Source organism: Rattus norvegicus, chromosome 14 (assembly GCF_021556685.1).
Source record: "Rattus norvegicus strain SHRSP/BbbUtx chromosome 14, alternate assembly SHRSP_T2T, whole genome shotgun sequence".
NCBI classification, from domain to species: Eukaryota; Metazoa; Chordata; class Mammalia; order Rodentia; family Muridae; genus Rattus; species Rattus norvegicus.
The window spans coordinates 107,549,522-107,566,873 of NC_141547.1; the positions used below are offsets into that span (position 1 = coordinate 107,549,522).

A 17,352-nucleotide genomic window follows, 5' to 3' on the forward strand; every position below is an offset into this window, starting at 1 on the left:
TTCCCAAACCTTAATTAATACGTAGCCAGTATATTTATTAATACATGAATGTATAAATAAATTTGTCTCCAAATGTTTTGACACCTAGTGACAAACTATATTATTCTTATGCTTGAATAGTAGGTACAAACTTTTGGAATCAAAATTAGAATCCACTCTTAAGAAGTCTCTTGAAATAAAAGAAGAAAAAATCGCTGCTTTAGAAGCTCGGTTAGAAGAGTCTACAAATTACAATCAGCAATTGCGCCATGAACTTAAAACAGTAAGTTTTATCTTAGTAGTTTTATAAGTACTTGGACCAAAAAAGAGAGAAAATAAAAACTCACATGAATTTATATTAGTATTTTATTCTATTTCATGTATTTGGTAGTATACTTAAACAGATGTTTGTCATAGGGAAGTGCTACAATTTTCTCAATTGTTTTCAGGTTCCTCTTTTTTATTGGATATTTTTAATTGCATATTTAATATATTTACATTTTAGATATTATCCCCTTCCCCTACTGCCATGTCCCCTCTCCCCCTGTTCCTTTTTGTCTGAAGATGCTCCTACTCCTACCTCAACACCCTGGCATTCCCCTACACTGTGGAAACCAGCCTTCACAGGACCAAGGGCTTCTCCTCCTATCAGACAATACCATTCTATGCTACATATGCAGCTGGAGCCATGGGTCCCTCCATGTGTGCTCTTTGGTTGGCAGTTTAGTCCCTGCGAGCTGGGGGAGGGGGAGGGCCGTTGTCTGGTTGGTTGATATTGATATTCTTCCTATAGTGTTGCAAAAACCATCAGTTCCTTCAGTCCTTTTAACTCCTCAGTTGGGGTCGCTGTGCTCAGCCCAATGGTTAACTGCAAGGATCTTCATCTGTATTGGTCATGCTCTGGCAGAGCCTCTCTGGAGACAGCTATATCAGGCTCCTGTCAGCAAGCACTGCTTAGCATCTGCAATAGTGTCTGGGTTTGGTGGCTGCATGTGGGATGGATTCCCGAGTGGGGCAGTCTCTGGACAGCCTTTCCTTCAGTCCCTGTTCCACTCTGTCTCCCTGTATTTCCTCCCAGGAGTGTTTTGTTCCCCCTTCTAAGAGGGAATGAAGCATCCACACTTTGTACTTCCTTCTTCTTGAGCTTCACAGGATCTGTGAATTGTATCCTGGGTATTCCGGGCGTTTGGGCTATTATCTACTTATCAGTGCATGTATATCAAGTGTGTTCTTTTGTGACTGGGCTACCTCACTCAGGATGATATTTGCTAGTTCCGTCCATTTGCCCAAAAATTTCATGTACTTACCATTTTTAATACCTAAGTAGTACTCCATTGTGTAAATGTACCACATTTGCTGTATCCATTCCTCTGTTGAGGGACATCTGGGATCTTTAAGGCTACTATGAACATAGTGTAGCATGTGTCCTTGTTATACGTTGAAACTTGTTTTAGGTTCATGCCCAGGAGTGGTATATGGCTGGGACATCAGGTAATACTATGTCCAATTTTCTGAGGAACCCCCAGACTGATTTCCAGAGTGGTTGTCCCAGTCTGCAATCCCACCAACAATGGAGGAGTGTTCCTCTTTCTCCACATCCTCGCCAGCATCTGCTGTCATCTGAGTTTTTGATCTTAGCCAATCGCACTGGTGTGAGGTGAAATCTCAGGGTTGTTTTAATTTGCATTTCCCTGATGACTAAGGATGTTGAACATTTCTTTACATGCTTCTAAAGCCATTTAATACTCAACAGTAGCTCTGTACCCTAATTGTTAATAGGATTATTGGGATCCCTGGAGTCTAACTTGAGTTCTTTGTCTATATTGGATATTAACCCTCTATTGGATGTAGCATTGGTAAAGATCTTTTTCCAATCTGTTGGTTGCCCTTTTATCCTAAGGACAATATTCTTTGCCTTACAGAGCTTTGCAGTTTTATGAGAGGTCCTATTTGTTAATTCATGATCTTAAAGCATAAACCATTGGTATTCTGTTCAAGAAATTATACCCTGTGCCTAGCTGATCAAGACTCTTCCCCACTTTCTCTTCTATTAGTTTCAGTGTATCTAGTTTTATGTTGACAGTCTTTGATCCACTTGGACTTGAGCATTGTATGAGGAGAAAAGAGTGGTTCAATTTGCATTCTTCTACATGTTGACCTCCAGTTAAACCAGAACCATTTGTTGAAAATGCTGTCCTTTTTCCATTGGATGGTTTTAACTCCTTTGTTAAAGATCAAATAACCATAGGTGTGTGGGTTCATTTCTGGGTCTTCAATTCTATTCCATTGATCTACCTGCCTGTCTCTGTACCAATATCATACAGTTTTTATCACTATTGCTCTGTAATACTACTTGAGGGCAGGGATGGTGATTCCCCCAGAAATTCTTTTATTGTTGAGGATAGTTTTCCCTGTCCTGGGTTTTTGGTTATTCTAAATGAATTTGCAAATTCCTCTTTCTAGCTCTATGAAGAATTGAGTTGGAATTTTGAAGGGGGATTGCACTGAATCTGTAGATTGCTTTCAGCAAGATGACCATTTTTACTATATTAATCCTGCCCATCCATGAGCATGGGAGATCTTTCCAACTTCTGAGCTCTTCTTCAATTTCTTTCTTTAGAGACTTGAAGTTCTTGTCATACAGATCTTTCACTTACTTTGTTAAAGTCACCCCAAGGTATTTTATATTATTTGGTACTGTTGTGAAGGGTGTCATTTCCCTAATGTCATTCTCAGCCTGTTTATCTTTTGAGTACAGGAGTTGTTTGAGTTAATTTTATTTCCAGACACTTTGCTGAAGTTGTTTATCAGGTTTAGTAGTTCTCTGGTTGAATTTTTGGGGTCACTTAAGTACACTATCATATCATCTGCAAATAGTGATATTTTGATTTCTTCCCTTCCAATTTGTATCCCTTTGACCTCCTTTCGCAGTCTGATTGCTCTGGCTAGAACTTCAAGAACTATATTGAATAAGTAGGGAGAGAGTGGGCAGCCTTGTCTGGTCCCTGATTTTAGTGGGATTGCTTCAAGTTTCTCTCCATTTATTTGAAGTTAGCTACTGGATTGCTGTATATTGCTTTTACTATGTTTAGGTATAGGCCTTGAATTCCTGATCTTTCCAAGACTTTTATCATGAAGAGGTGTTGAATCTTGTCAAATGATTCGACATCTAATGAGATGATCATGTGGTGTTTTTCTTTGAGTTTGTTTATATAGTGAATTACATTGACAGATTTTCATATACTGAACCATCCCTTCATGCCTGGGATGATGCCTACTTGATCATGATGGATGATCATTTTGATGTGTCTTGGATTCAGTTTGCAAGAATTTTATTGAATATTTTTGTATTGGTATTCCTGAGGGAAATACCTTTCCTTTTAGAATCTTTGTGTGATTTTGGTATAAGCATGACTGTGGCTTCATAGAACAAATTGTGTGTTTTCCTTCTGTTTCTGTTTGGTGGAAGAATATTGTTATCAGTTCTTCTTTGAAGATTGGCTAGAATTCTGCATTAAAGCCCTCTGATCCTGGGCTTTTTTGGGTTGGGAGACTTTTAATGACTGCTTCCATTTATTTAGGGATTTGGGGAACTGTTTAGATGGTTTATTTGATCCTGATTTAACTTTGGTATCTGATATCTGTTTAGAAAATTTTCCATTTCCTCCAGATTTTCCAGTTTTGTTGAGTTTAGGATCTAATAATTCTTTGAATTTCCTCAGTTTCTGCTATGTCTCCCTTTTCATTTCTGATTTTGTTAATTTGGATACTGTCTCTGTGCCTTGTGGTTAGTCTAGCTAAGGGTTTATCTATCTTGTTGATTTTTCTCAAAGAACCAGCTCCTGGTTTTGATTCTTTGTATAGTTCTTTTTGTTTCTACTTGGCTGAGTTCAACTCTGAGTTTGATTTCCTGCTATCTATTCCTCTGCATTGATTTGCTTCTTTTTGTTCTAGATCTTTCAGGTGTGCTGTCAAGCTGTTAGTATATTCTCTTTCCAATTTCTTTTTGGAGGCACTGAGAGCTATGTGTTTTCTTTTTAGCACTGCTTTCATTGTAAACCATAAGTTTGAGTATGTTTTGCCTTCATTTTCATTAAATTCTAAAGAGACTTTAATTTCTTTAATTTCTTTCTTAACTAAGTTATCATTGAGTAGAGCATTGTTCAACTTCCATGTGTATGTTGGCTTTCTGATGTTTTCGTTGTTATTCAAGACCACCCTTAGTCCATGAAGAACTGATAGCATGCATGGGATTATTTCTATCTTCCTGTATATGTTGAGGCCTGTTTTGTGATGGATTATAATTTTGGATAAGATACCATGAGGTGCTGAGAAGAAAGTATATTCTTTTGTTTTAGGATGAAGTGTTCGTTAGGTATCCATTTGGTTTATAACTTCTGTTAGTTTTACTGTATCTCTGTTTACTTTCTGTTTTCATGATCTGTCCATTGATGAGAGTGGGGTGTTGAAGTCTCCCACTATTATTGTTTGTGGTGCAATATGTGATTTGAGCTATAGTAAAGTTTCTTTTGATAATCTTTGTGCCCTTGCATTTGGAGCATAGATAGTCAGAATTGAGAGTTCATCGTGGTAAATTTTCCTTTGATGAGTATAAGGTGTTCTTCCTTATCCTTTTTGATAACTTTTCGTTGAAAGTTGACTTTATCTGATATTAAAATGGCTACTTCAGTTTGTGTCTTGGAACCATTTGCTTGGAAAATTGTTTTCTGGCCTTTTACTCTGAGGTAGTGTATGTTGTTGTCACTGAGGTGTGTTTCCTGTATGCAGCAAAATGTTGGGTCCTGTTTATATATCCAGTCTGTTAATCTACGTCTTTTTATTGGTGAATTGAGTTCATTGATGTTAAGAGATATTAAGGAATAATGATTGTTGTTTCCTGTTATTTTTGTTGTAAGAGGTGGAATTATGTTTGTGTGGCTATCTTCTTTTAGGGTTTGTTGAAAGAAGATTGTTATTTTGCTTTCTCTAGGGTATAGTTTCCCTCCTTGTGTTGGGATTTTTCCCTCTACTATTCTTTGTAGTGCTGGCTTTGTGGAAAGATATTGTGTAAATTTCGTTTTGTCGTGGTATATCTTGGTTTCTTCATCTATGTTAATTGAGAGTTTGCTGGATACAGTAGCGTGGGCTGGCATTTGTTTTATTTGGGTCTATGACATCTGCCCAGGATCTTCTGGGTTTTATAGTCTCTGTTGAGAAGTCTGGAATGATTCTGATAGTTTTGCCTTTATATGTTACTTGACCTTTTCCCCTTGCTGCTTTTAATATTCTTTCTTTGTTTTGTGCATTTGATGTTTTGACTATTATGTGACAGAAGGAATTTCTTTTCTGGTTCAATCTATTAGGAGTTCTCTAGACTTCTTGTACGTTCGTGGGCAACTCTTTCTTTATATATATTTAATATTATAGAAGTTTTCTTCTATAATTTTGTCAAAGCTATTTACTGGCCCTTTAAGTTGGGAATCCTCACTCTTTTCTTTACCTATTATCCTTAGGTTTGGTCTTCTCATTGTGTCCTGGATTTCCTGGATGTTTTGGGTTAGGAGCTTTTTGCATTTTCTTTGACTATCGTGTCAATGTTTCCTATGGAGTCTCCTGCCCCTATAATTCTCTCTCCAATCTCTTGTATTCTGTTGGTGATGCTTTTGTCTATGACTCCTTTTCTATTTCCAGGGTTGTCTCCCCTTGTGATTTCATTATTGTTTCTAGTTCCATTTTTATTCATTTCCTTCATCTGTTTGGTTGTGTTTTCCTGTAATTTTTTAAGGGATTTTTGTGTTTTTCTTTAAGGGCTTCTACTTACTTACCTGTGTTCTCCTGAATTTTTTTAAGTGGGTTATTTATTTCCTCCTTAAAGTCCTCTAGCATCATCATGAGATGTAGTTTTAAATCAAAATCTTGCTTTTCTGGTGTGTTGCAGTATCCAGAACTTGCTGTAATAGAACTGGAACCAAGTAGCTTTGGTTTCTCTTGCTTAGGATCATGAGTTTGCCTCTAGACATCTGGTTATCTCTTGTGTTCATTGGTCTTGCTGTCTATGACTGGAGCTTGTCCCTCCTGTGGACCTGTGAGTCTCATATTCTTACCAGGTTATGGTTCAAGGAAAATGTCAGATGCACACTGGAGTAGATGAGAGCCTCCATAGTTTTGAGACTTGGCACTTCATAGCAGTCATTAAGTCATTTAACTTCAAAGACATAAATTTAAAATTTCTAAAATGTGCACACTGTTTATAAGGACTGCTACCTGAAGAGAAATCCAGTGGTTCTGCTTTGTATTAGGTGTTTAGTTTTTCTATTCCAGATATAGTCTTTCAATCATCTGTCTTTTTTCCATAGGCATTATTGCATAATAATACACTATTCTAATTTTATTGTGCCTCTAGACTACAGAAATAGCTAATCAAATTTGAGTTCTTCTTCAGGAAGAGAAGACTTCCTGTTCACCACTTACAGCATTTTTACTTCCATTTGTCACAGATTTTGCCATGGAACATACACTGGTTGAGAGTTCTACATCGTTATTAATTACCTTTATGTCCTGAGTTTTGTATTGTGTTAGACAATATGAGTAACAATGATATCTTCATGAGCCTACTCAGCCAGAAAATAAGCACATTTGACCATGGGTTAGTGTGTATGATTTCAGTCTAAATATTAGCGATATCAAAATCCATCATTGTCTTTAACTTCAGCCCTTTGCATGAGTGCTATAAACTGGCTCACTCCTTTACATGTGAATCCCAGTGGAGCTGTACTTTTCTAAGCTTTGCATATTGCATATTCAAATATTTATTCAGTGGCCTGTTCACAATTATAAAGGATTTCATACGAATCTCATATATAAAAAGAACTTTATTAAGTAAAATGTTTATAGGTGACCTACAGTGAGCATCATCCTTAATGGTAAAAGAATAATAATTTTTACTTACATAAGAGAAGCAAAGACACTGCTCTCTGTTTTTCTGGGTTTTTTGTTTGTTTGTTTGTTTGTTTGCACATTGAATTGTTGGTCTTCACGTATGAGAATAAAGGGAAAGTCATGATTTCTTTTTTTAAATTTTGTTCTTATGTATATATGTGTGGTGTATGCCACCTACAAGCAGGTGCCTGTGGAGGGCAGAAGAGCGTTGCATCCCCTGGAGCTATAGTTAAAGGTGGTTGTTAACTGCCAGATGTGGCTGGAAGCCACACTTGATTGTACTGGAAGAGCAGTATGTGCTCTTAACCACAGAGCCATTTCTTTAGCCCCAGAAATACAGGTTGGAGAATGTGAACTGTAGATATTTTTATTGACTTCTGACATGATTGTTTTGACTGGAGTGTTTAAGGAATTTATAATACTGTAAAACACCATAAAGTACATTAAAGAACTGCATTAGTGAAAAGGAGTGTTTTACTTAGTAAGTGAAAAGGAATACCACATCATCAACTGAAATGTTTTATTGTTAATATACAGATTTCAGGTTTGGATATATTTCAGTAGTTCAGCATTTGTTCAGCATACACAGAGCCTAGATTCAGTCCCCAGTACTAGAATAAATAAACAAGAAGATCACAAATGAATTTGTTAATTCGGTGTAATCACAAACATTCAAATTAGATTAGTAAGTAAACTAGTTAGCTGATTACAAAATTTTTGGTATAATATAGCCATTTTTAAAATGTTAACCTTTGAGCTATTGTAAATGTTAATGTTTTCCTAGTTTCTCAGTATGTTTGCCATCAGTATACAGGAAATCCAATTTGGGGTGATGATTTTATATCTGGCTACTTCAATAAAAGTTTCAATCAGGTCTAAGCGTTTTTTGACGGAATCTCTGAGGTCTTTTCCGGATAGGATCATATTAACAAAAATACAAATAGTTTGACTTCTTTTTCTGTTTGTCTTTTCTTTTGCTTTACCTTGCTTTACTGTTATAGTAAGACATGGAGTCTAGATGTGTAACAGTGGAAAAACTGACAGTCTCACTTCATTCTAGATTTAGAAGAGACAGGGCCTCTTTTCCCTGAAGAGTATAATGTTGGTTACAGGTTTGTCGCACATAGCATATGTTGTGTTGGTGTATGCTTTTGTATTCTGGTTTCCTCAGGGCTTTGATCCTGACATGTTAAACTTTATTGGAAACCTTTTGTGAATCTGACGAGGGGCTTCAGTGAGTTGCGTCTCGGTGTATTTCTGTGTTGCGTTATGTGATTGATTTGTATATGCCAAACACATCACTGGAATGACACCAACTTGATCACATCGTCTGATTTTTTAAATTTAACTGTATGTTTGTGAGTGGTTGTCAGTGGAGGGGGGTTGCCTTAAGTAGTGCCTGAGGAGACCAGAAGAGGGTATTGAAACCCCTGAACTGGAATTACAGGCTTTTGGTTGTTAGTGACTCGTCATGGGTGATGGGAAATGAACTTGAATCCTCTGAAAGAGCAGCAAGGTGCTCTTAATTACTGAGCCATTTCTCCAGCTCCATGTCTGTTGTTTTTAAATAGAAGGCAGTTAAAGGATACACTTCTGGTCTCCAAAGGCATGTGTACATATGTGTACACAAACATCTTTACACATATAGTTTAAATAAAATTATTACACAAAAATGATTAAAAATTAGAAATAGCCCAGAGGGGCTGGAGAGATGGCTCAGTGGTTAAGAGCACTGACTGCCCTTTCAGAGGTCCTGAGTTCAAATCCCAGCAACCACATGGTGGCTCACAACCATCTGTAATATAAATAAATAAATAAATAAATAAATAAATAAATAAATAAATAAATCTTAAATAAATAAATATTTAAAAAAAGAAAGAAATAGCCCTCATCTGGTAATTGAATAAGGAAATTTTGTACTAAAAGATAGGACAAAGTAGAAAAGAGAAAAATTACTGATTCATTTAGCATACTAGTAAAGCTTAAAAATATGCTCAGAAAAATGTAACATAAAAAAGATTATGCTGTGTAATTTAATTTGTATGAAGTTTTAGAGCATACAGAACTAAATTTTAGTGAAAAATATCAATACAATGATGTCTCGTAAGCAGTGATCCTTCCAGAGTGATAGAAATACTCTGATCATATGTATAAAACTTACCATATACATATATTTTAAAAATAAATCAAAAATTCTTATAATCAGTACATTAGTAACTATAGACTATACTTCAGTTCTAAAAGACTACATTATCTTTTATAATCACTAAAAATTTGAATTTACAGTAATTAACAATACTGTTTTAAATTGCCTTAAACTTTAACTTAATGGATTTTAAATTTTAAATTGACTTTATATTACTTTGTTGTCGTGACTATTTATTCTGACTCAAACTTTATTTATTTCTTGTGAGAATATGAGGGTTTTTATTAATGATATGTAAGCTAAAGGTCCAGACCTACCGTTCTCTCATGTCAGCTCTCAATATTGCATGTAACCACAGCCTTTGTGAGTATAGGAAAAAGACTGTATGAAAAAATAGGAATATCTCAGAACACCTTTAGAGCACTGGCCAAACTTGCCATCTTGCCTTTTTTTTTTTTTTTTTTTGCCTTTTGTTCTTACCATTTTGTAACTCATTAATAGTAATGCTAATTTACTGCTGAACTAAAGGCTTTCTTAAGTTCTGTATCCAAACTATTTTAATTATTTCTACCATTAATATAAACTATAATGTTAATTTTTAAATGTACTATAAATATCTAAAGTAAACTAGAAAGTCAAGATAAATAAAATAAGGAATTTGAATTGCAGAAGGCAAGAGAAACGAACAGCTCCATGGTTCAGAGTTTATACTGTTCATCCAGAGGATCTGAGTTTGGTTCGCACATAAGGTGGATCACAGCCGTGCACTTATAACTTCAGCCCCAGTGATTGGAAGCCTTTGGCCTTTGCAGGCACCTATACTGAAATGCACAGGGACACACCACACCACACACACACACACACACACACACACACACACACATATATATATATTTAGGGGCTAAGGAAATGGCTTGGCAATTAACCCTGTCTGCTCTTTCAGAAACCTTAGATTCAATTCCCAGCATCCACATGATGACTCACAACTGTCCATAATTCCAGTTCCAGGGATCCTGTACCCTCTTTTGTCCTCAGCAAGCACTGCATACACATGGTACACGTACACACGAGGCAAACATTCATACACAGATTTTTTTAATCTTAAAAATCTAAAACAATTTAATTACAGAGAGGTGTTAAATTTGGCAGTCTTGATGTTAGAAGATGATAACTTTTTCAATATTACTAACAGTTCAAGCCTGTACACTAGTCAGTCTTTTCTGGTATTACTGCAACCTGCATTAAGTCACTTTGAGGACCAGTATGGTAATTGAGTAGCACTTAACAATCTGTGGAAAGGTTTTTCTTGACTAAGAAGTTAAAGGGTAGCCTGGGGCTACATGCGACCTTGTCTCAAAACAATAAGCAAAAAAAAAATCAACTCAAAACTAAATCTTTCTGTAGAAGATATATCCTTGAATTACTTATTACGATATAAATTACAACAGGTTAATACATTATTCTTTGAAAGTAAAATTCCTAAAGATGCCCAACTTCAGTTTAGGAGTCGTCTAAAGCTAATTTTAACATTTGATCTTTATATAGGGATTTCTAAGTAGATTCACGGTTGCTCTAAAAGTAGTTGTCAATATTAAGTAGTATATATCAGTGTCCTGTTCATCTTTATGGAGGGTCATTTTCTTCTTTATTATCTTTGATAGTTTATCCTTGATCGTCTTTTATTAGTAGGCATTAATTGTTCGTATGAATGGGATTTGGTGTAATGTTTCTATATGTGCATATAACCCAAGAAGCTATTCAAATTCCTTAAAAAGGCTGCTGAGGTCCATTTTCTTTTTTTTTTTTTTTTTTTTTTTTTTATTAACTTGAGTATTTCTTATATACATTTCAAGTGTTATTCCCTTTCCCGGTTTCCGGACAAACATCTCCCTCCCCCCTCCCCTTCCTTATGGGTGTTCCCCTCCCAACCCTCCCCCCATTGCCGCCCTCCCCCCATAGTCTAGTTCACTGGGGGTTCAGTCTTAGCAGGACCCAGGGCTTCCCCTTCCACTGGTGCTCTTACTAGGATATTCATTGCTACCTATGGGGTCAGAGTCCAGGGTCAGTCCATGTATAGTCTTTAGGTAGTGGCTTAGTCCCTGGAAGCTCTGGTTGCTTGACATTGTTGTACTTTTGGGGTCTCGAGCACCTTCAAGCTCTTCCAGTTCTTTCTCTGATTCCTTCAACGGGGGACCTATTCTCAGTTCAGTGGTTTGCTGCTGGCATTCGCCTCTGTATTTGCTGTATTCTGGCTGTGTCTCTCAGGAGCGATCTACATCCGGCTCCTGTCGGTCTGCACTTCTTTGCTTCATCCATCTTGTCTAATTGGGTGGCTGTATATGTATGGGCCACATGTGGGGCAGGCTCTGAATGGGTGTTCCTTCAGTCTCTGTTTTAATCTTTGCCTCTCCCTTCCCTGCCAAGGGTATTCTTTTTCCTCATTTAAAGGAGGAGTGAAGCATTCACATTTTGATCATCCGTCATTTTCATTACAAACAATAGCAAAGTATACTGAACTTTCTCCAGCCCCCAAATTTGCGTTTCACAGAGCTTTTGATCACATTAATGGTAATCACACATTTATCCCACTTTAAATACAATATCATGGGGTTGGGGGTTTAGCTCAGTGGTAGAGCGCTTGCCTAGCAAGCGCAAGGCCCTGGGTTCGGTCCCCAGCTCCGAAAAAAAAGAAAAAAAAATACAATATCATAATCACTGGGCTAATACAGACCCAAAGTAACTGAGAAATAGAGAAATCTGAGTGATTTTTTTTCTTTCCATTAAAATATTTTAAACAATTTCAGGTGAAAAAAAATTATGAAGCTCTCAAACAGAGACAAGATGAGGAGAGGATGGTGCAGAGTTCCCTTCCAATCTCTGGGGAAGACGACAAGTGGGGGCGGGAAAGTCAAGAAGCAACTCGAGAGCTCCTGAAAGTCAAAGACAGGTTAATTGAAGTAGAAAGAAATGTAAGTATTTAAAAATTTTAGTACAAACAAAATTCTTCAAAAAATAAAGAATATATTTATCTTTGATAACTTTATTTTATACTTCCTTGTCTAGTTTATCATGTAAAAAAGGCGGATCTAGATTTAGGATGCTTTGCTCTTTGCCTTCTTACAAGTCAATCACAAACCTAGCACTTCCACCCAGCTTGCCTGCCTGCAAAACCAGTACCATGTGGATATGCCGACAAGTTCTGGTGCTATACAGCTTAAAGTGTAACCCGCAGGATTATGCTTAGCTTTTGTATGCCTTCCAGGCTGACGTGGGGGAAAGACTTCTTTCCTTGTTTGTTGTTTTGTTTTGTTTTGTTTTCTTGTTTTACCCAGGGAACCCCTTCAGTGGTATTCACATTTAAGCTCTCTCCTTGGAAATCATTATCAATTTTCACAAAATGGGGTCTGATGGGTGGAGTTTGGTACTCAGGTCACCTCTGATGTCCCAGTAAAAAGCACAGGACTTATCTTTAATGGTTCCAAATATGGTCTTGCCTATAACTTTACACCCTCTCGTTGTTGCCAGCCCCTTTTTTGTATCTTTTTGTTGTGCTTGTTTTTCTTTCTCACTGTATACAGAATAAAATGCGTGCGCAGTAACCATGACACACTGTGATTGCTATCTTGTGAGATTTCCTCTACCAAAGTACTTAGTCCATGATTTTCAGTGTTCCAGTGTACGGGTGGGATGTAACCAGGTTGTAACCACAATAAAATGCAAACAGCCCCTATCCTACTTCTCCATAGATATTTTTTCCAGTGTCTTTGGCTTCCCAAAATCCAACCTGATGGGCCCTGGCCTATGCTATCCTAGCACTTTTCAAAGTTCCAAATTCATCCATAATATTCTTGGATTCTAATTCCAAAGGCCTGAGGACTATATAACCAGATTATCACAACAGTCTCAGTTCTTCATAACAATATTCTCTATTAGTTACAAAGGCACTTGTCAGAAGCAACTTGTAAGGGAAAGATAGGTTCACAGTTCAAGGGCAGTCCATTAAGGCAGGGAAGTGATGACAAAGGAGCACTCAGATTGCATCTGCAAGTCAGAAAGCACAGAAATGGTGTTGCCCAGCACCCCTTCTCATCCTTATTCAGTTTTGTACACCAGCCAATCCATGCCATGTGCTACACACATCAGCTAACCCAGTCTAGAATTCCCTCATAGATATGCCCAGTGTTTTATCTTCTACACTGTCGATCCTGTCAACTTGACATTCAGTTTTAACCATTACAGTGTATCTGAATGGCTTGACTATGTACATGGTAAGTTCAAGACCAGTCTGGACTATATGATACCCTGTATCAAAACAGCATCTGTATATGTGTTTGAACAAGGCAGTATTCCATGGTTTTTCACCCTTTCAACATATGAATTTTAAAGAGTACAGAATAATTATCTATCTTAGCTTCTCTGTGTGTTTACTAGTTGCTATTTTTGTTGTTTGAGACAAGTTCTCCGCTTGTAGCTCAGACTGACTTGAAACTTCCTCCTCTTGTGTCTCCCAATTGCTGATATTTGGGCTGTTTTTACAACTTGCTTCCTCGGTTTTGATTTTTTTTTTATGGGGTCAAATCGCAACCTCTGCTTTATACATTGTTGTGTTGTTTGTTTAATATAAAAATAAAGATATCTTTGTCTCCTATTAAAGATACAACAAATTATTGTGATTCATTTGTATCGTTTTTCTAGTCAGTCAATACTATATACAAAGTAGCCTAATTAGAGTTTTTTTAATGAAGTTTTATTTCTGTTATTTACCTATGCTTTTTAGTACAAACTTAATACTAATTTAGATGAAACTTAATGTATAAGTAGTTAATCTTGAATGTGTAAAAATTATGCCCTTAACTAATGTAGTAATTCACCCATTTAACTATAAGATGAAAATATAGCTGTATATACTGGAAAATTGAAAATGATAAAATTTATAGATAAACTTCAAGTCTTCATAGTTGAAGTAGAGTCTTAGTTTTATACTTTGAAAAACAAAGGCAAAAAACAAACAAAAATGTAATATCCGTTAGATCTCTTATGGACTAAATTATTTGTGTTATTTTGCTTCTCTTTCAAATGTTGTTTTGAAAATACATATTTTTTCTCCCGTATCCAGAATCACCACTCACCTATGTGTACATTGAAAAAGTACACCTTTTTAATTGCTACAACCTCGGAAAGCATTTTACCACTAACCTGTACCTTCAGCACTAGAAGAAAGTATTTTATTTCAGGATGTTCTAAAGCAGACAGAACACAGACACATAGTATTTTAAGGTTATAGCAGTATTGTAGTCTTTTTTATGGATTAAATATTTGCAACTTTTGATTGAGGGGGTAAGATTTTCTTTTTTAAGATTAAGATCATTTTATTAAACACCATTATCTGTTAAAGAAAATATTTAACAATTATTTTTAATAAGTGTGGTATCTCTTTCTTGTTTTAAGAATGCTACGCTGCAAGCAGAGAAGCAGGCGCTGAAAACTCAACTGAAGCAACTTGAGACACAAAATAATAATTTGCAGGCTCAGATTCTTGCACTGCAGAGGCAGACAGTGTCATTACAGGAGCAGAATACCACTCTTCAGACACAGAATGCCAAACTTCAGGTTGTACCAAACACTTTAATTATATACTTTTAATTATATACTGTCATAGTAAGGGAGGCTAGACATGTAAACACTGGTCCTTAGTTCCCCAGAATTTAATAATTGAAATATTTTCATTTTCTCCTATGTCACACTCTTAATGTGAACACATTTTTTAAATATCAAAGCCTATATAAATTGTTAAATTCACTAGAAGTGAAGATGATCTACTTAGCTTTGAATCTTTTTATCTTTTCAACAAGTTGATACCTAATTAGTTGGATACAAACCCCTTGTTTTAGAGTATAACCATGACACAAAATTTTATATGTCATTCTTAAAACATTCTTAGGAGTTTAATTATTGAAATGCATGCACTTGGTCGAACAACTAGAGCAGGCCTGTCCCAAAAGCTGTTGCCTGTACGTGGGATATGTTCCCCCAGCCTGGCTGCCTTGTCTGGCCTCAGTGGCAGAGGAAGCACCTAGCCTTGCAGAGACTTGAAGTGCCAGGGTAGGGGTATACTTGGAGGTGGGGAGTACCCACTCAGAGAAGGGGAAGGAGGATTGGGTGGACAGGATAATGGAAAAGGGTGACCAGGAGGTGGGCAGTGAGTAGGATGTAAAAACTAAAATTTTAAAAAAGAGAAAGAAATGCATACAACATAGAAATGTTGCCTTTAGAGTTTGCTGACATCATTTGATGCCATCCAAAGCATCGTCTTCAACTTAGCAATGCCAGTGCCAGTTCATACAGAACAATCCAGGTGGAAGGAAGAGAAGAAACTGATTCCTCCTTTTAAGGTTTTTATTTTTTTTCCCAAGTGGCAAAGTAAATTCTAATTTAGACTCCAGAGAGATCTTCCAAAAATAGTTTTTCAGGTATAAAAATAGTTAAACAGGTAACAATTCTTTGGGAAGCTAAAATCCAATTATATAATTATGAATATATCTACAGTGATTTAATTAGAGCTTATTCAAGTTAGCATTATAACTTTTGGTTAAAAAAGAGCAACACGAGGCTGGAGAGATGGCTCAGCGGTTAAGAGCACCCGACTACTCTTCCAGAGGTCCTGAGTTCAATTCCCAGCAACCACATGGTGGCTCATAACCATCTGTAAAGAGATCTGATGCCCTCTTCTGGTGTATCTGAAAACATCTACAGTGTACTTATATATAATAAATGAATAAATCTTTAAAAAAAAAAAAAAAAAGAGCAACACGTGGATTGGGGATATAACTAGCTCAGTCAATACCAAGAAGAAGGACCTGAGTTCAGTCTGGTCACAAAAGAAACCAGTCGGGGTTGGGGATTTAGCTCAGTGGTAGAGCGCTTGCCTAGGAAGCGCAAGGCCCTGGGTTCGATCCCCAGCTCCGAAAAAACAAGAACCAAAAAAAAAAAAAAAAAAAAGAAAGAAACCAGTCATGGTGGCAGAAGCCTATGACTCCAACCCTGAGGAGCACAGACAGGTGAATCCCTGCAGCTCACTTACTAGCCAGTGTTGCCTCGTTGAAGTTCTAGGCTAGGAAGAGACAAGAGACCCTGGGTTATTTGTTTGTTTGTTTGGTTGGTTGGTTGTTTTTTAAACAAAAAAAATTAGGGGTAGCAAGAAGCCAACCAGCAGTCCAGGATGCTTGCTGCTGGGCTTGGTGACTGGAATTGAGTCCTGGCAGTCAGTACCTTACAAGAATGGAAGTGAGCCTGGCAAGTCGTCCTCTGCTTGCACACTCCTCCACCACAGACATGAACTCTCTCTTGCTCTCACTCTCACGTGCTCACTTAGTAATTTGAATTCCTAGAGATATGCCTGCCTCTTTTTAAATGCTGGGATCAAAGGCATGCACCACCGTCTCTGGCAACCTTTTCCTAAGCCTGTTAATAATAGACACATTCTTACAGGTTGAAAATTCTACCCTTAATTCACAAAGTACTTCGCTTATGAACCAGAATGCACAGCTTCTAATCCAGCAGTCTTCCTTAGAAAATGAAAATGAATCTATAATGAAAGAACGAGAAGATTTGAAGTCTCTTTATGATGCTCTGATAAAAGATCATGAGAAGCTGGAACTTCTTCATGAACGGCAAGCTTCAGAGTATGAGTCTCTGATCTCTAAACATGGCACCCTAAAGTCTGCTCACAAAAATCTTGAGGTGGAACATAAAGACCTTGAAGACCGGTAACTTTTATCTTACTGTGTTAATTTAAAACAAATTGTTTGGATAGAATAATAAATGTTCTATATTAGACCCATCTAAGAGATAATTTATTGAAGGAATTCATTAAATTTACATGTGATGTTTGTTAAGAAATTACTCATTTCTTACTTTTCTAAAACATTTTATTTGTTAGAACTATTATAAACCAAATACCTAACTCCTTCCCCCTCCCAGTTACAATCAGTTATTAAAACAGAAAGGACAATTGGAAGATTTGGAAAAAATGATCAAAGTGGAACAGGAAAAAATGCTGCTTGAAAGCAAAAACCATGAAATGGTAGCCGCAGAGTACAAGAAGCTTTGTGGAGACAATGATAGGTAATGATGCTTATTCATTCATGTATTTTACTTTTCATCCCTTATCTCTAGAGGGAAGAAGAGAGAAGTGTGTCTGTGTGTGAGAGCATCCACACTTTAGACTTAACAGGGAATCACTCTTAGGCTGTTTTGTTTTTTAGAAGCAGACGTTTCATTGACTGGGC

General features: G+C 36.8%; 1 protein-coding gene across 4 annotated transcripts in view; it reads left to right on the top strand.

Moving 5' to 3' along the window:
* Nucleotides 1–17,352, top strand: part of Ccdc88a (coiled-coil and HOOK domain protein 88A) — a 154,720-nt gene that overhangs the window by 109,388 nt on the left and 27,980 nt on the right. For all 4 annotated transcript variants that reach the window (XM_087583636.1, XM_087583637.1, XM_087583635.1 and 1 more), the window contains 5 exon segments: nucleotides 121–262; nucleotides 11,869–12,033; nucleotides 14,513–14,674; nucleotides 16,553–16,830; nucleotides 17,045–17,188. In XM_087583636.1, coding sequence (XP_087439762.1) covers nucleotides 121–262; nucleotides 11,869–12,033; nucleotides 14,513–14,674; nucleotides 16,553–16,830; nucleotides 17,045–17,188 — 891 coding nt within the window.